General features: G+C 35.5%; 1 protein-coding gene across 3 annotated transcripts; it reads right to left on the bottom strand.

Moving 5' to 3' along the window:
• Window positions 1-7,225: 7,225 nt before the first annotated feature.
• Window positions 7,226-10,566, bottom strand: LOC115965897 (inositol polyphosphate multikinase beta-like). Of its 3 annotated transcripts, none has more exons than XM_031085193.1 (2): window positions 10,335-10,566; window positions 7,226-8,938 (listed from the first exon to the last, which is right to left on the bottom strand). In XM_031085193.1, exon 2 carries the CDS (start codon window positions 8,786-8,788, stop codon window positions 7,916-7,918), a length of 873 nt encoding a protein of 290 aa, XP_030941053.1. In that variant the 5' UTR covers window positions 8,789-8,938; window positions 10,335-10,566; the 3' UTR covers window positions 7,226-7,915. The 3 variants fall into 3 exon arrangements, with proteins under 3 accessions (XP_030941053.1, XP_030941052.1, XP_030941051.1); XM_031085192.1 differs by having other exon boundaries at window positions 7,226-8,911; XM_031085191.1 differs by having other exon boundaries at window positions 7,226-8,904.
• Between the last annotated feature and the right edge of the window lie 2,731 nt (window positions 10,567-13,297).

Genomic DNA, 13,297 nt, shown 5'->3' with positions numbered 1-13,297 from the left:
AATGATGAGTTAAAATCATAAATGTGTGTACAACTTACAAGATAAGTTAAAATCACAAACGTGGTAAAAAACTCACAGGATGAGTTAAAATCACAACAAATGGTAAAAACTACAAATGACAAGTTGGAAATCATAGACGTGGTAATGACTCTAACAATGAGCTGAAATCACATGGTAAAAAGTCAAATGACGAGTTAAATTATTAAGCGGGGTAGTAAAAGATCAAGCATGAATCATAAGAACTTCAAAGTTCTAAACAAGATAAATGCATTGTTTCTCAAACAAAAGCCTCAAAATAGGAGGCACCCATTGTTTCCAAATTTCAAGCTGATGAGAATGCAAATTGTCATATTTTTCTCCCTTAATATTCATTTTTTTATACTTATTTGGTTCCTAAATGTACTCATTATTCTTATATTTTGATTTAGGATGCAAATGGAGGCATTAAGTGTAAAACGTAGTTAATTGGGCGATTCTTGACAACTTTGACATCGCTTCATAATTTGGGCATAACTCTCTCATACAAGCTTCGATTGAGATGATTCAGGATACTATGGAACACCAAGACAAAGCTCTACAAATTTTACATTTGAGTTTTGAGAGATACGAGCCGAATTTAGGTCGAAATCGGGCTTGAAGTTGCTGCACGTGCACTACTGACGTTCTGGAATGTTCCTTTGCCTAAAATTCTAACACCTGATGCGGTTTATTTTTAGAAGCTTCCAGATCTGGTGCACGAAAATTCCAGCTAGAAAACACCACTTTCCAAGTTATATTAGCACTTTGTTTTATTTTTAATATTTTTCCTTAATTAGATAGATTTGGATATTATTATTTAGAATATTTTTAGGAGATTTTGTAGGTTTGGGAAAGGGGGAATTAATGTGTAAAAGAGGGGAGGAGAAATCAGATTGGAAAGAGACGCCTCTCTCTCCCCTCTTCTCTAACTTCTCCTTTGATTTTTCATCATGGCCCTGCTTGGCTAAACTTTTATTTTTGGTCGAAGGAAACTGAAGCCTCAGAATCAATAAAACTATGAGATCTAATTTGTTTTTATTGTTCAATTTATGCTTTGAATATCAGAGTTCTTCTGTGCCTATTTTCATGATTGTCTCGTTTAATTACTAGGAGGCCTACTAGTTTATTATTCATTGCAATCTACTGCTAGGTTAGATATCAAATCCGTAATTGTTTGATCTCTCTAATTTGTGAAGCAACCAAGATTTAACGATTTGCTGCATTAGAAATTATTAGATTTTAGGAAGAACGCTCGACTAAATTAAATGCAATCGCTTGTGCTTGTGTTGTTTAGCTTCATCAATCTCTCTAATTCTTAAGGCTACTACTAGATTAAACCTTTAGCGCTAGTCTTGGGTTGTTTAGTAGTTAGGGTTAATTAGATCGCTTGTTTTATAATTAACTGCGACTAAGGAGAGATAGGAAAATAGTTCCAACGGTGAATATTCAAAGTGTGAATTGATATATACTTGCATCGATGATCAATTATAATATTTCGATAGTGGATGTTGACTTAGACCAAGGTTTGTTCTTTTGATTGATTTTGATACTTTAATTTGAATTGTTCCTTAGTTTTTTTTTTTTTTTCTTCTTAAAATTGTTTTCATTATACTCAAACCCCCCCCCCCTCCTTGTTCACGTAGCATAAAACTAGGCTAGATACTCTCCGTGGGAACAATCCTTACTCACACTACTACATATATTTTTAGGAGTATAGGTTTTATTTTTGCTTGCCTACGACAGCACACCACAAGCCTTAAAACAGGAGGCATCCATTGTCTTTAAAATGGAACCAAAAAAAATTACTAAAATTTTTTATTCAAGGAACACTGACGATCTCCTCAACATAGTCCGCCTTTATCTGAGCCTCGTCATTAGCTCCTCCTGTAGCAACACCCTCTCCTTCAACAACCTCGGTAGCTTCAACAATGGTTTCACCTTCTTTCTCATTGGCCTCGTTAGCCAGGATCTCAGTGTTAATAGCTTCAAAGTCCAAATTTGCAAAATCAGCTACATGGTTATAATGCTTCATCACCTAACAATGAAGAAGCTTGAAGCCCTTGAAGTATTGCTCAAACTGCATGTCAGAGAAGCGATCAGACTCTAGGAACTTGGTAATCACCTTCTCACGCCCCTCATCTGTTCTCAGAAGGGCAGCTTGGACTTCCTCGTCTTTTTGAATGATGAGATTCTTCTCAATCTTCAATGCTTCCTTCAATTCTTTCACCTTCTCTTTGGCCTTGGTCGACTGGTCCATAGCTTCAATCAGATCCTTCCTCAACCTTGAACTTTCGGCCTCAATGGAATCAACCTTGGAGTTGGCCACTACTACCTTCTCCTTGCTACTCAAGTAGTTCAACGTTAAGCGGAGGGACTCACCAAGAACTTGGAAAAAATAAAAGGGTTAGTAATTTTTAATAGGTATAACTACTTGACAAGTGATGAAGAAACGTTGAACGAAATACCTACACTAGTTTATGAATATGAGGGCTGACCAATTCATGAGAAGAGATAGATGAGAGACCCTTAAGCTCATCGTCAGTAATGGCATTATGAGCTCGTCCAAGGGCGGTAGCAAGGTCGTCCCAAACACTCTTGCCAACCTTGGCCTTCCTTTTAGAGCGTGTGATCGAAAGGCTGAAGGTCCTCATCTCGAGGGAAGGAGTAGGAGAAAAAGGAGTAAGAAAAAGTGACTGGATGGCAGGAGTTTTGTCTTTCCCTTCATCCAGTTTGCGTTTCTTTGATCCAAGAGTAATGAGAGACAAGGGTTCATTCTTCAAGTTCTTAACACGGGCATACTTGTCTTTGCTGTACCTAGTGGCCATTTCTGCAAAGAGAAGTTTAGTAGGGTGAAAATCTATAAGGTAAGACAAGAAAGAACTAAAAACCTACTCTTCTCTTCCTAGGCAATTTTCTTCAAAACGTATGCAAAAAGCTCGGGTCTAAGACAGCACTCATATAGACAACGAGGTTCAACTAGCTCATTGAAATCATCAACTGTGAGGGTAAACTCAAGGGCTACCTTAATTCGTCCTTGGTAGTGTTCCTCCAACAAAGGATGATCAGCAACTGCAAAAGAGGGGACAAAAAAGAGATCAGAAAAGTAGTACAACTTAAAACAATCTGTTTAATGAAGAGGAAGAGAGAGACGCACCAAGAGAAGGGATTTCTCATTTCCGTAGCAATCACGGGACCTCACCCCACAAGTCGTTAAACATGGTTTCCCATCCAGATCTAGAAATGAAGAAATATTGTGACTTCTAGTTACGAAAGGAAGTAGGGAAGCTACGGACGATTTTGGACTCCCTATTCCAAGGTAGAAGTTCAAAATACCCATAATGGGTTGAAGGCTTCAAACGATACAGGTAAAGAAACTCATTCAGGGTAATCATGTCCCAATTATGGACAAACACCCAGATCGACATACAACCAATGATCGTCCTCCATGCATTAGGGACGAGCTGACCAGATGCAACATTCATAGCAGAAAGGAGCTACATAATAAAAGGATGAACTGGAAAACGAAGGCCACATGAAAAAGTAGCTTCGTAAAAACTCACTTCGCCATGGGCAAAGGTGCATGCTTTCTCATTAGGACGAGGTAATCTTATAGATACCCCCTCAAGGAATTGAAACCTCTTACGAATAGATTTCAAATGCCTTATCTCTAAAAGGCAAGACTCAGAGAGAGCATGAAAGGGGATTGAAGACGAAGGAATTTTTTAGGAAGATGAGGGTTTTGAAGACGATGACAATTTTGACACTACGATTTCAAAATCTTTGTCAGAGGACTCACCACTTGACGATAAACCAGTTTCTAACTCACTGGACCTAATGTCACTATCCCTGTACTCTATGGCAGTCATCTCTAGATGATGGGCGGTTAGAGAACGACAAAGCAAAGGGTAAAGGCCAATCAAAATAGGCCTGAAAGCCCCACAATTTCAAGGAACAAATAAACCCACTTGGGGAAGGTGTCCACCAGAAGACTCAAGAAACACTCCGAACCTAGCAAAGAAGAACGAAACAAAGGGAGTCTCCTTCCTAATAAAATCAAAATCAACCATTAAGAGAGAAAAAGGAGTCTTACTGTGCAGAAAGTGTAAGAACTCTCTTTTAGTTTCAAACTCCAAGCTTAGTGTATAACGAAGAAGAAGAAGAGGAATATGAGAAGGCTCTTTGATAAAAAAGGAAATGAATTCAATGCACGGGAAACTCAAGGAAAACCTACACGTGCGGCCAACACAAACACAAAACGTGGCAATCAATTGACGAAAATATCACTCCACAATAAATAAGATGGGACGAGGATCTCGAGGCACGTACAAAGTGATCCGCCCAAGACGGACTTTCCATATTCCTTAGCTCGTCTACATGATAGACAACAAAGGAATAAAGGGGGCAACTAACGAGTAGCATATAAATAATCGTCCATCATTCACAAACCGTCACTGACAGTGACGAGTAAGGGTATGGATGAGCGTGCATGCATTAACTCCAGGCAGTAATCAATAATTGAGCAATGAATAGCACAAAACCATTACCTTCATCCAATAATGCAGAATTAAGGATCGGTTATGAGCAGAAAACGTTAGAGTTAAATTGCCATCATTAAGCATTGATTACCCAGCTGTAGCATAACGGTTTGCTGGGCATTTATTCAGGCTAAGGCTATATAAAGCCAGGAAAAATAGGTAAAAGGACACGAACACACATTGCTATACAAATTACAGTTTTTCCAGAGAGAGAATAAGCTAACTTAAGCATCGGAGGGTCCTTGGCAAGCCCCACACCAGTGCCCTTATCCACTGAGTGTTTTCTGTGATACAGGTTTTACAGGTCATCCATCAACTAACGAGGAGCATACTAACGAGGCAAATTCCTGTTTCATTAGTCCTATACAATAACTTCTAAATATATGGGAGGTTTTTTCTCAATTAAATTATTCAATTATCAAATGGGAAGTTTGATTTTAACCATTTCACAAAAATCAGAGGTTCCAAAATAAGAATGCAACCAGGAAAAAAATATGTTTTTGACAAAATCTTACCTTTGACAAGGAGGCTTGAATGGAGTCCTGAATTTCCTTAGTTATTGAAGAAAGAATACATCTTTCCTTTGAATTTTGAAGCTCTTGTGAAGCTCTTTCTATGTCTATGAATGCAACCAGGAAAAAAATATGTTTTTGACAAAATCTTACCTTTGACAAGGAGGCTTGAATGGAGTCCTGAATTTCCTTAGTTATTGAAGAAAGAATACATCTTTCCTTTGAATTTTGAAGCTCTTGTGAAGCTCTTTCTATGTCTATGACTGCTCATGGAGTTCACTACTGCATTTGAAGTAGATTATGCTGTAAGAATTGCGTTGCTTTAAAGAAAGATTTTCTCAATTCACTTGGGAGCCTGTCTGGGACGCCTAAATGTCCTCGTGCTTGAAATACCATGATTATTCAAGGCTGTTATTGCTCCTTATCTTGCAGGTCGGTGATGGAAAATCCCATAAACATTTTCAAGTCTTTGAAAATCATTACAATCTTATTTATAATTCATGAACCTACAATCTTCCTTGGCATTACATGATAGCAAATACACACATCACAGGCCTTTAGCATAACCTGGAGAGGAGAAGCAATAAGACTGCTGGTCTAATCAAAACTACGGCAGCAAAGGGACATCTCAATTTATACAACTATTAGTTTATTTTATAAATTAAAAAAAAATAGAAAAAGATTTGCCGTCAATTATTAGAGAATCTATTATTAAATATAGGGACGTCACTGACATAAACTTTAGCCTTGCCATCTCGTGTATATGTGGAATTCTTGAAATGATTACCAGAACAGTTTTTTTTTTTTTCTTTTTTCCTTTTTCTTTTGAGATACAGAAGAGTTCAATATTGAGGATACAAGATTTGTGCGACTAAAAATTCTTCCATCGCAAGTCTATCAGATCCCTTAATATTGAAAAATAGTAAGGCCTATTTTTCTATCCTCAATTATCTTTAGCTACTGCAAAGCTATAGAATCATATTAATTTAACCAGCTGTAAACACAAATTTTTCTCAATTGTAGAAAATCAAACAATTAAAAAGAAATATGGTTTGCAAATATAAATTTGTATTGATGTATAATGAGTACAACCTCTATTTCAATTCTTTTACAAAAGAATACCCTCTAATTCTATCTTCATTGAATTTGACTCGAACAAGAATCTTCTTGACTTTAATTGGAAGATGGATTGATCAGTCTTCACAATAAATCTCTAGCTTCGAGCTTATTAGAGATTTATTGTTCTTCAAGTCTTCGAATATGAAGGCTCTAGGGTTGAAGTTCTTCGGGGCTTTAGAGGCTTGATCCGTTGAGCTTCAAAGATTTGGGTTTGTTGAGGTTTATGGAAGCTTTTTAGCTTAATTCCAAGAGAACTTCAAAGGACTCGAACAATAGATCTTCTTGAATTTGGTTGGAAGATGGATTGAACGGTCTTCTTAACGAATCTCTAGCCTTGAGCTTGATAGAGGTTTGTTGTTCTTCAAGTTCTTCAAGCCCTTTGAATGTTCTTCAAGTTCTTCAAAGACTCTTGAGACAGAATTTCTCCAAAGCTTGGATCTCTTGAAAACTTGGTTTTTTTGAAAGTGAGAGGGGATGTCCTCTATTTATAGTGATTTTAGAGGATAAGCTCCACTATGAATTGATATGCTTGAAAGTATGTAGCAGACTTTTGATTGGCCCAAATTTTTCTTAGAGATAATTATCTCTATTTATCTATTTTGATAAAGATCATATTTTGATAAAGATAATAATCAACGAAGATAAATAATTATCTCTATTTAATTTATTTAATAAAGATAATTATCTACCAATTTTGAATAGAAAATTTATCTTTATTTTATTTATTTATTTATTTTAATAAAGATAATTACCCATAAATTTTGAATAGGAAATTTATCTTTATCTTATGGGCCAAATGACACGTGGCAAATTTTGATTTGCCAATGTGATGCCAATTTGGATGACACATGTCATTATCTAATTTAATTAATTTAATGACATTAATTTAGAATTTGCCACTAAACTTTGATGTGGCATTTTATAATTGGCTTAAAATTTTGCCTCTTACACCAGCACTCTGGAATGTAGAGAACTTTTGAAACATTTGAACTAATGAGAATCTTCATTACACTATACTTAAAACAACATAACCCAGTTTCAGTAACTGTGGTACAAAGCAAAACCTGTTTAAGAACAGCATCCAAGCATGCAGAAGGGAAGATCTCATTACTGCAGGAAAATTCCTTAGAAAAAGGGTACAACATTATGGCATCCAATGATTTCCAAGCATCCACTCCCTCTGGACCATGGGTCTGTGCCCTCAGAATTTTAAGATGCTTGCACAAGAAATTCGCTGCTTAGAGGGTCCAAAATTAGCTGCTTTCCATTTTTCCTTTGATTGCAAGTCTCACAGCAGCCCAGACACCATTTTTTCCCCTCTTAGCTGTTAGCACTATTGGTAATAATGGCTACAATCCAAATGCAAGAATGGGCCATTAGATACTACGTAGCAAACAACATAGAGGGGGAACATAACTAGAAAAATTAAGTAATAGTATTCAGTAAGCGCCACAAATCAATATTCAATGGTTATGCATTTCGAGATATATAAACTTAGAAGGGCAACAACAGCACTGAGGAAACTTCTTGAACAGTCATTCGCAGAAACAGCCTCAACAATGTCAATAAAATTTTAGTTCCAAATAAAGTGGAAAGTAATACAATTCTAAACGGTACTTTAGATTTCAACATCTAGGGGGAAGCTACAGGCCAATCAGTGAGGTGAGGAAGCCTATATTTAAGACATCCTGTTCAATTATCAGTGTCACAATTGGTATAAAAGCAGTTCTTTCAAGGGTCTTGCAGAGAAGCTTTAGCTGTATGCACGTCTGAGCAGGTCAGAATCTCTGAGATAAACTTTATCAAAGAGCAGAGCCCACCCAAGAAGTTATGATCAATAATACCCTTGCCTTCCACGACATGTGCAAAATCAACAAGTTTAACTTCAGCACCGGAACTCATTTCTTTCACTACTGATTCCTTCTCACACACCATAAGAACTGAACAAGAATAGAAATGAAAAATCGTTTGATGCTCAAACCATTCTTTGAGCTCCAGCAATTGTGCCAAAATTCCCCCAGAACCACCATAAATAGTTGATGCAAAAGTACAATCAGGGTCCACACCTGCAAATGAGTTAGAAGAAATAAACCGCCTCAGGACTAACCTAACATCCTCCGCAGTAAATTTATGGATAAGCTTCCTATCAGGCTTCCAGAACCCTGATCCTTCACTCTCATATATCTGCAACCCATCTATCCTAAACCCCAGTGCAAGGCTAGATCTTTTTGTGTCTTTCATAAAGCACTTTTGGATATAGTCCTCTGATGCTTGAGGGTACCATGTTCTGGATCCTATCTTAATGTCTATGATAGATGGATTGAGGCGACCGGAGAATATATCTTGCAACACAAGATGAGGTTGCTTCCCAGACCCATTGGATGCCTCTATAAGCTGAGTGCCATGAAAAGTAGGAAAGAATCTGCGGATGTGATTTGGAATGTTAGTGTTGGAAGAGAACGATGTATAGAAAAATACTTCATTGGACCCACGATCATCACTTTGAAGAGGCTTGTAGAAGTTCCCTGAATCATCTACCAAAGGACCAAGCTTTCCATCACCTGCCTGGTGGCCAGCAACCTGATGATTTGGGACCTTAAGCATGGTACAGAGTATAAGAACCCCACAGCAAAGTCACTGTTGATTCTTTTCAACTTTATTTGTCTTGTGTAGATACTGCTCTATCAGATGCAACTGAATATAAAAGAAACAAGTGCCTCCTACAGACTTGAATGGATATTCCACTGTTAAACACTTTATGAACCAAAAAAAATAAAAAATGAAGACTGCATAATAAAGTAAGGCAATGGTCTCCACATTGAACAAGCAATAAAATTGTGACCACCATTTTAGAACGGACTTCATTGATGGAAACAAGATATCAACAATTATAAACCCTTCCAAGCATCCACCAAACCCCTCGCCAAGAAAAATCAGAGAAAAAAAATTACGAATCAACCTTTTTATTCTTTTTTCCGCAAAGAAAAATAAATCTTCGAGTTATGAAAAATAACTTCAAGGATACAAGAAAAGAAATTGAATAACCATTAGAATTAAGCACTCTTATATTCTGATTCTCAAGAAGTGATCAACACAGATAATTTATTCTTAAGACACCATCAATTAAATGTTTCAAATGTTTTAGACAGTCCCTGAATGCATTATCACCTCAAATTCTGCATTGAGGAACTCTGACCTAATAACTTTACTCGTTATTATAAATAAATAAATAAAAATACAGGTACTATATAAGATTGCTCATGCATGATTGGGATATAAACTGGTAAATGGTCCAACAGAAATGATGTTGTGATATTCTAGCATTTCTTCCTTAACCTAGGAGAAAAATTTTCATATTCATAAGATATCTATATAAAGATATCTTAATAATGAGATCACTCCAAATCCAAATCAACAAAAAACTCTTAAGGAAGTTGAGCTGTGTATTATTGTTCAAAAACAAAAGAAAACATGCAAGCGTATTCATGCTATCCAAATTCCAAAGAAACAAAATTTTAATAGCTATTCCAAACGTGAAGCATGTTTGGTTTGGACACTTCAATGATTTAATAGGTATTCCAAGCGTATTCATGCTAACCAAGTTCAATCTCACCCACTATTTATATAGTCTTCCCCTTCGGAGAAATACAATATGTGGGCCCAATACCACAATGGTTGGCAAGAAAAAGTATGATTCTTCTTGCAAACAAGACAGGTATGATACAATGTAGCCCACTGATATGATATAATACTATGAATATAATTTTCAGGCAAAGAACTAAGGAAGTCAACAATATAAATCATGATATATTTAGTATTTACAATACATTGACAATTGCATATAGTTAGAGAATGGATGGCGTGCATATCCAAATCATATTTTTACCATATTTTATGATTTTTCATCTTTTGACTCATTAAAACAACAAAATGCTTTAAATTGTGGAGCAAAAACATTTATAGTAATATTAATCATAATCAAAACAAGAGGATTATCCATCCCACTCATATGATAAACCTCAATCAAGCAGAGAGAGAGAGAGTGATGGTGTTACTGGTATCCGGCAGTGGCAATTTGAAGCAATATAAGAAACGCCAAAACTTATTCTAAGAAAGGGAAAGAACCGTAAAGAAAAATCTAAAAATGTACCTTTTTCAATCGGCTCTAAGCAGAGATCAACTTCGAAGGATCCGTTCTCAAAAGAAGAAAGGAAGCTGGATGTTATTATCGAATCAGAATTTGTGGTGGAGCCGCGAAGGTTCGGTGGCGAGAGAGGGTAGAAGGCTTAGTTTAGAGGAAGAGCACGTTGAAGGAGCTTCGGCCTTTGGCTGAGCTTGAAAGACAGCAGACACGGAATCGAGTACCTTTTTTCCTTTTCCTTTTTTTTTTTTTTTTTTTTTAATAAAAGGGAATTGAGTACTTTGAATATAGTATTTGTATATTCATTATTCAAAAGGAAAAAGAGAATAAATTAAGTCAGGATCTAACGTAAAAGGTGTATTTTACGCTGGTCAATCCTAACCTGTCACATTACCAATTTCTTTATTTATTTTTTTTTTGTTTTTCAGTCAAAAATATTAAGCTTTAACCTCTCTCCCCCTCTTTCTCTTTTTTTCCCACTCGATCTTTCCATCTCTAAATCAAACCTATGACCTCCATGACCGGAGCTTCAAAGCTCAACACAAGCCACCAACACCATTTCCATGACCAAAACACCACTGTCATGACCCAAACTCCATGGTTCAACCAATAGCTGCCGCCGCGAGCCAACGTTGGGGTGGCCCTATTTTCCCTCGACTTCTCTCTTTATCTCTATTTCTCTATATCTTTTTATTTTTTTTGCTATCGTTCTTTGATTTATGGCCAAAAGTTTCTATTTTTATTGCTTGCCTGTTTGTGGGTTTGGGAATTTGATTTCTTTTTGGGATTTAATGATTTGAAAAAAGAAAGGATTTTGATTTGGGTTTGGGGGTGTAAGAAAGAAAGGATTTTTGTTTCAAGTTTTAGGTGTTCAAAAGGTTGGATTTTTGGCTTGGGTGTGGCTATGTTTTTGCGTTAGGATTTTGGGGCTTTGGGTTTTCTATGGCTAGATGTGTGTGTGTTGTGTTTTATGTAATGCTTGTGAAGTGTGAACACGAGTAAAATCATCATATGAACACAGCACACACAGTAGTGGCTCGCCATAACGACTATTGGTTGAACCATGGAGTTTCGGCCATGGCAGTGGTGTTGGTGGCTTTTGTTGAGCTTAGAAGCTCCGACCATGGAGGTCGTGGGTTTGATTTAGAGATGGAGAGACCAAGTGAGGAGAGAAGAGAAAGAGAGGGAGAGAGAGGCTTAAGGCTTAATCTTTTTTGCTATTAAAAAAAAAAAAAAATTAGTGACGTGGCAGATCAGGATTTGGTTGGCGTAAAACACATTTTTTATGCCAACTCCTGACCTAATTTATCCTCACACGAAAATACCACTTTCATATCATCCCTACCTTTTGGAGTTACCATCAATTTAATTCCTATATTTTAGTAGCAAGTCAATTTAGTTTATGTTATTACTTATATTCAACTTACCAACTTTTCCTCAAAAAAAAAAAAAACTTACCAAAACCAACAACTATGAACTGATTTTTTTAATGGAAGAAATAAAAATGAAAGAAAATAGTAAATTATAAGTTATTTTCTTTCATTTTTCTTGCAATCCAAACATTTTACAAAAAATATACACAATTTTGTATATTCAATGTATATAATTTTTCAAAGGACGTAATCAATTCAATTCATTCAAGATATACATTTTTTTGAAAAATTGAGGACATTGTATATACAAAAATAAGTACATTATTTGAAAAATGTGTATGTTGAATATAAAGAAATATGTAAATAATTTTAAAAATGTGTCTGTTGCCCCTTTTCAATTTTGAATTTATTGTGAATTGAAGGGAATGAACAAAGAAAGATTTCAAGCTAAACTGAGCTTATAGAAAAAGATTAAGAATCAACATGAAAAAAAGAAAGGTAAGAATATAGATGGAGAGGCAAAGAGATAGAGAGATGAGAGATTTTTTCTTTTGATTTAGAAATTTATAATATCTATTTTAGCATATTTCAAGACAATTACATTGTATTATTAATGAATTTGTCTGGTATTAATTTTGATTTTAGCATATTTCAAGAATGAGTTAATAAATTTACCTCCTAAAATTTAATTTTGTTAGCTGAAGTTTGACTATTTTTGTTTTTCCCCTTTTTAATCTTCTGCATTTTAGGATACAATTGGACCTTTTTAATGCATTTTTTTGACCAATAAAAGTACTTAAATTTTTTTAATTAAAATATATAAATAAATATTATATATATATATATTTATATTTTTTTTACAAGTGGGGTCTTTCTTTTATTTGGAAGTCTTAGGCGATTGCATCAATTGCGTCAACTGTTGAGCTAGCCTTGCATAAATTTGGGTTTCTAGGTTAAAACCTGCATGCACCTAAACATGCATACACATGTTCATAAGGATCCATATGCATGCATGAAGCATGCACGCGCATCCTTGCCCAAAAACATAGCAAACACAAAAGCAAGCATAAATTCAAATTAAACTAACCTAGTATGTTTCTAACCACCAAAGCAATAAACCCTAACTACAAAACAAGATATTAAAGTAGTGGATAAAAAAAATAAACGAACAAGAATGAATGAGTCAAGTTTAAACTCTTATCTCAAACAAGAAGGCTCTTGGAGCTTTGATTTTGACCGTTCCTTCGGTCAATATATCAAGACAAACTAGAAGATTAGTAAGTTTTAACTAAGAGCTCAAGACTAGAATAGGTCCCAACCAAGACAAATTTAACATGATGCCGTTTTAAAATAAAAAAATCCATCTTTAATTCACTATGTTCAAGTGAATTCAATCGTATTTTGGGAAAAAAAAAAAAAAAAAAAAAAAAGCCTTTAAGGCCTTTTATAGTGCTCAGAGGATGTAGGGCTTCTACTAGGTGATGTAGGATTAGCTCAACATGATTCTACATTAAAAACTTCCCTTACAAGGCAATATGTAATACTACATGCACGTGCATGGTCAAAGTATGTGTACACATGGTCATCAACATACTACTT

Source organism: Quercus lobata, chromosome 10, assembly GCF_001633185.2.
Source record: "Quercus lobata isolate SW786 chromosome 10, ValleyOak3.0 Primary Assembly, whole genome shotgun sequence".
NCBI classification, from domain to species: domain Eukaryota; kingdom Viridiplantae; phylum Streptophyta; class Magnoliopsida; order Fagales; family Fagaceae; genus Quercus; species Quercus lobata.
The sequence above is the reverse complement of the archived record's forward strand: the minus strand, read 5'-3'. Positions and strand labels throughout refer to the sequence as shown.

Bases quoted from the DNA above. Each gene is read 5' to 3' on its own strand.
- LOC115965897 (XM_031085193.1), bottom strand. From the start codon at position 8,788: ATGCTTAAGGTCCCAAATCATCAGGTTGCTGGCCACCAGGCAGGTGAT.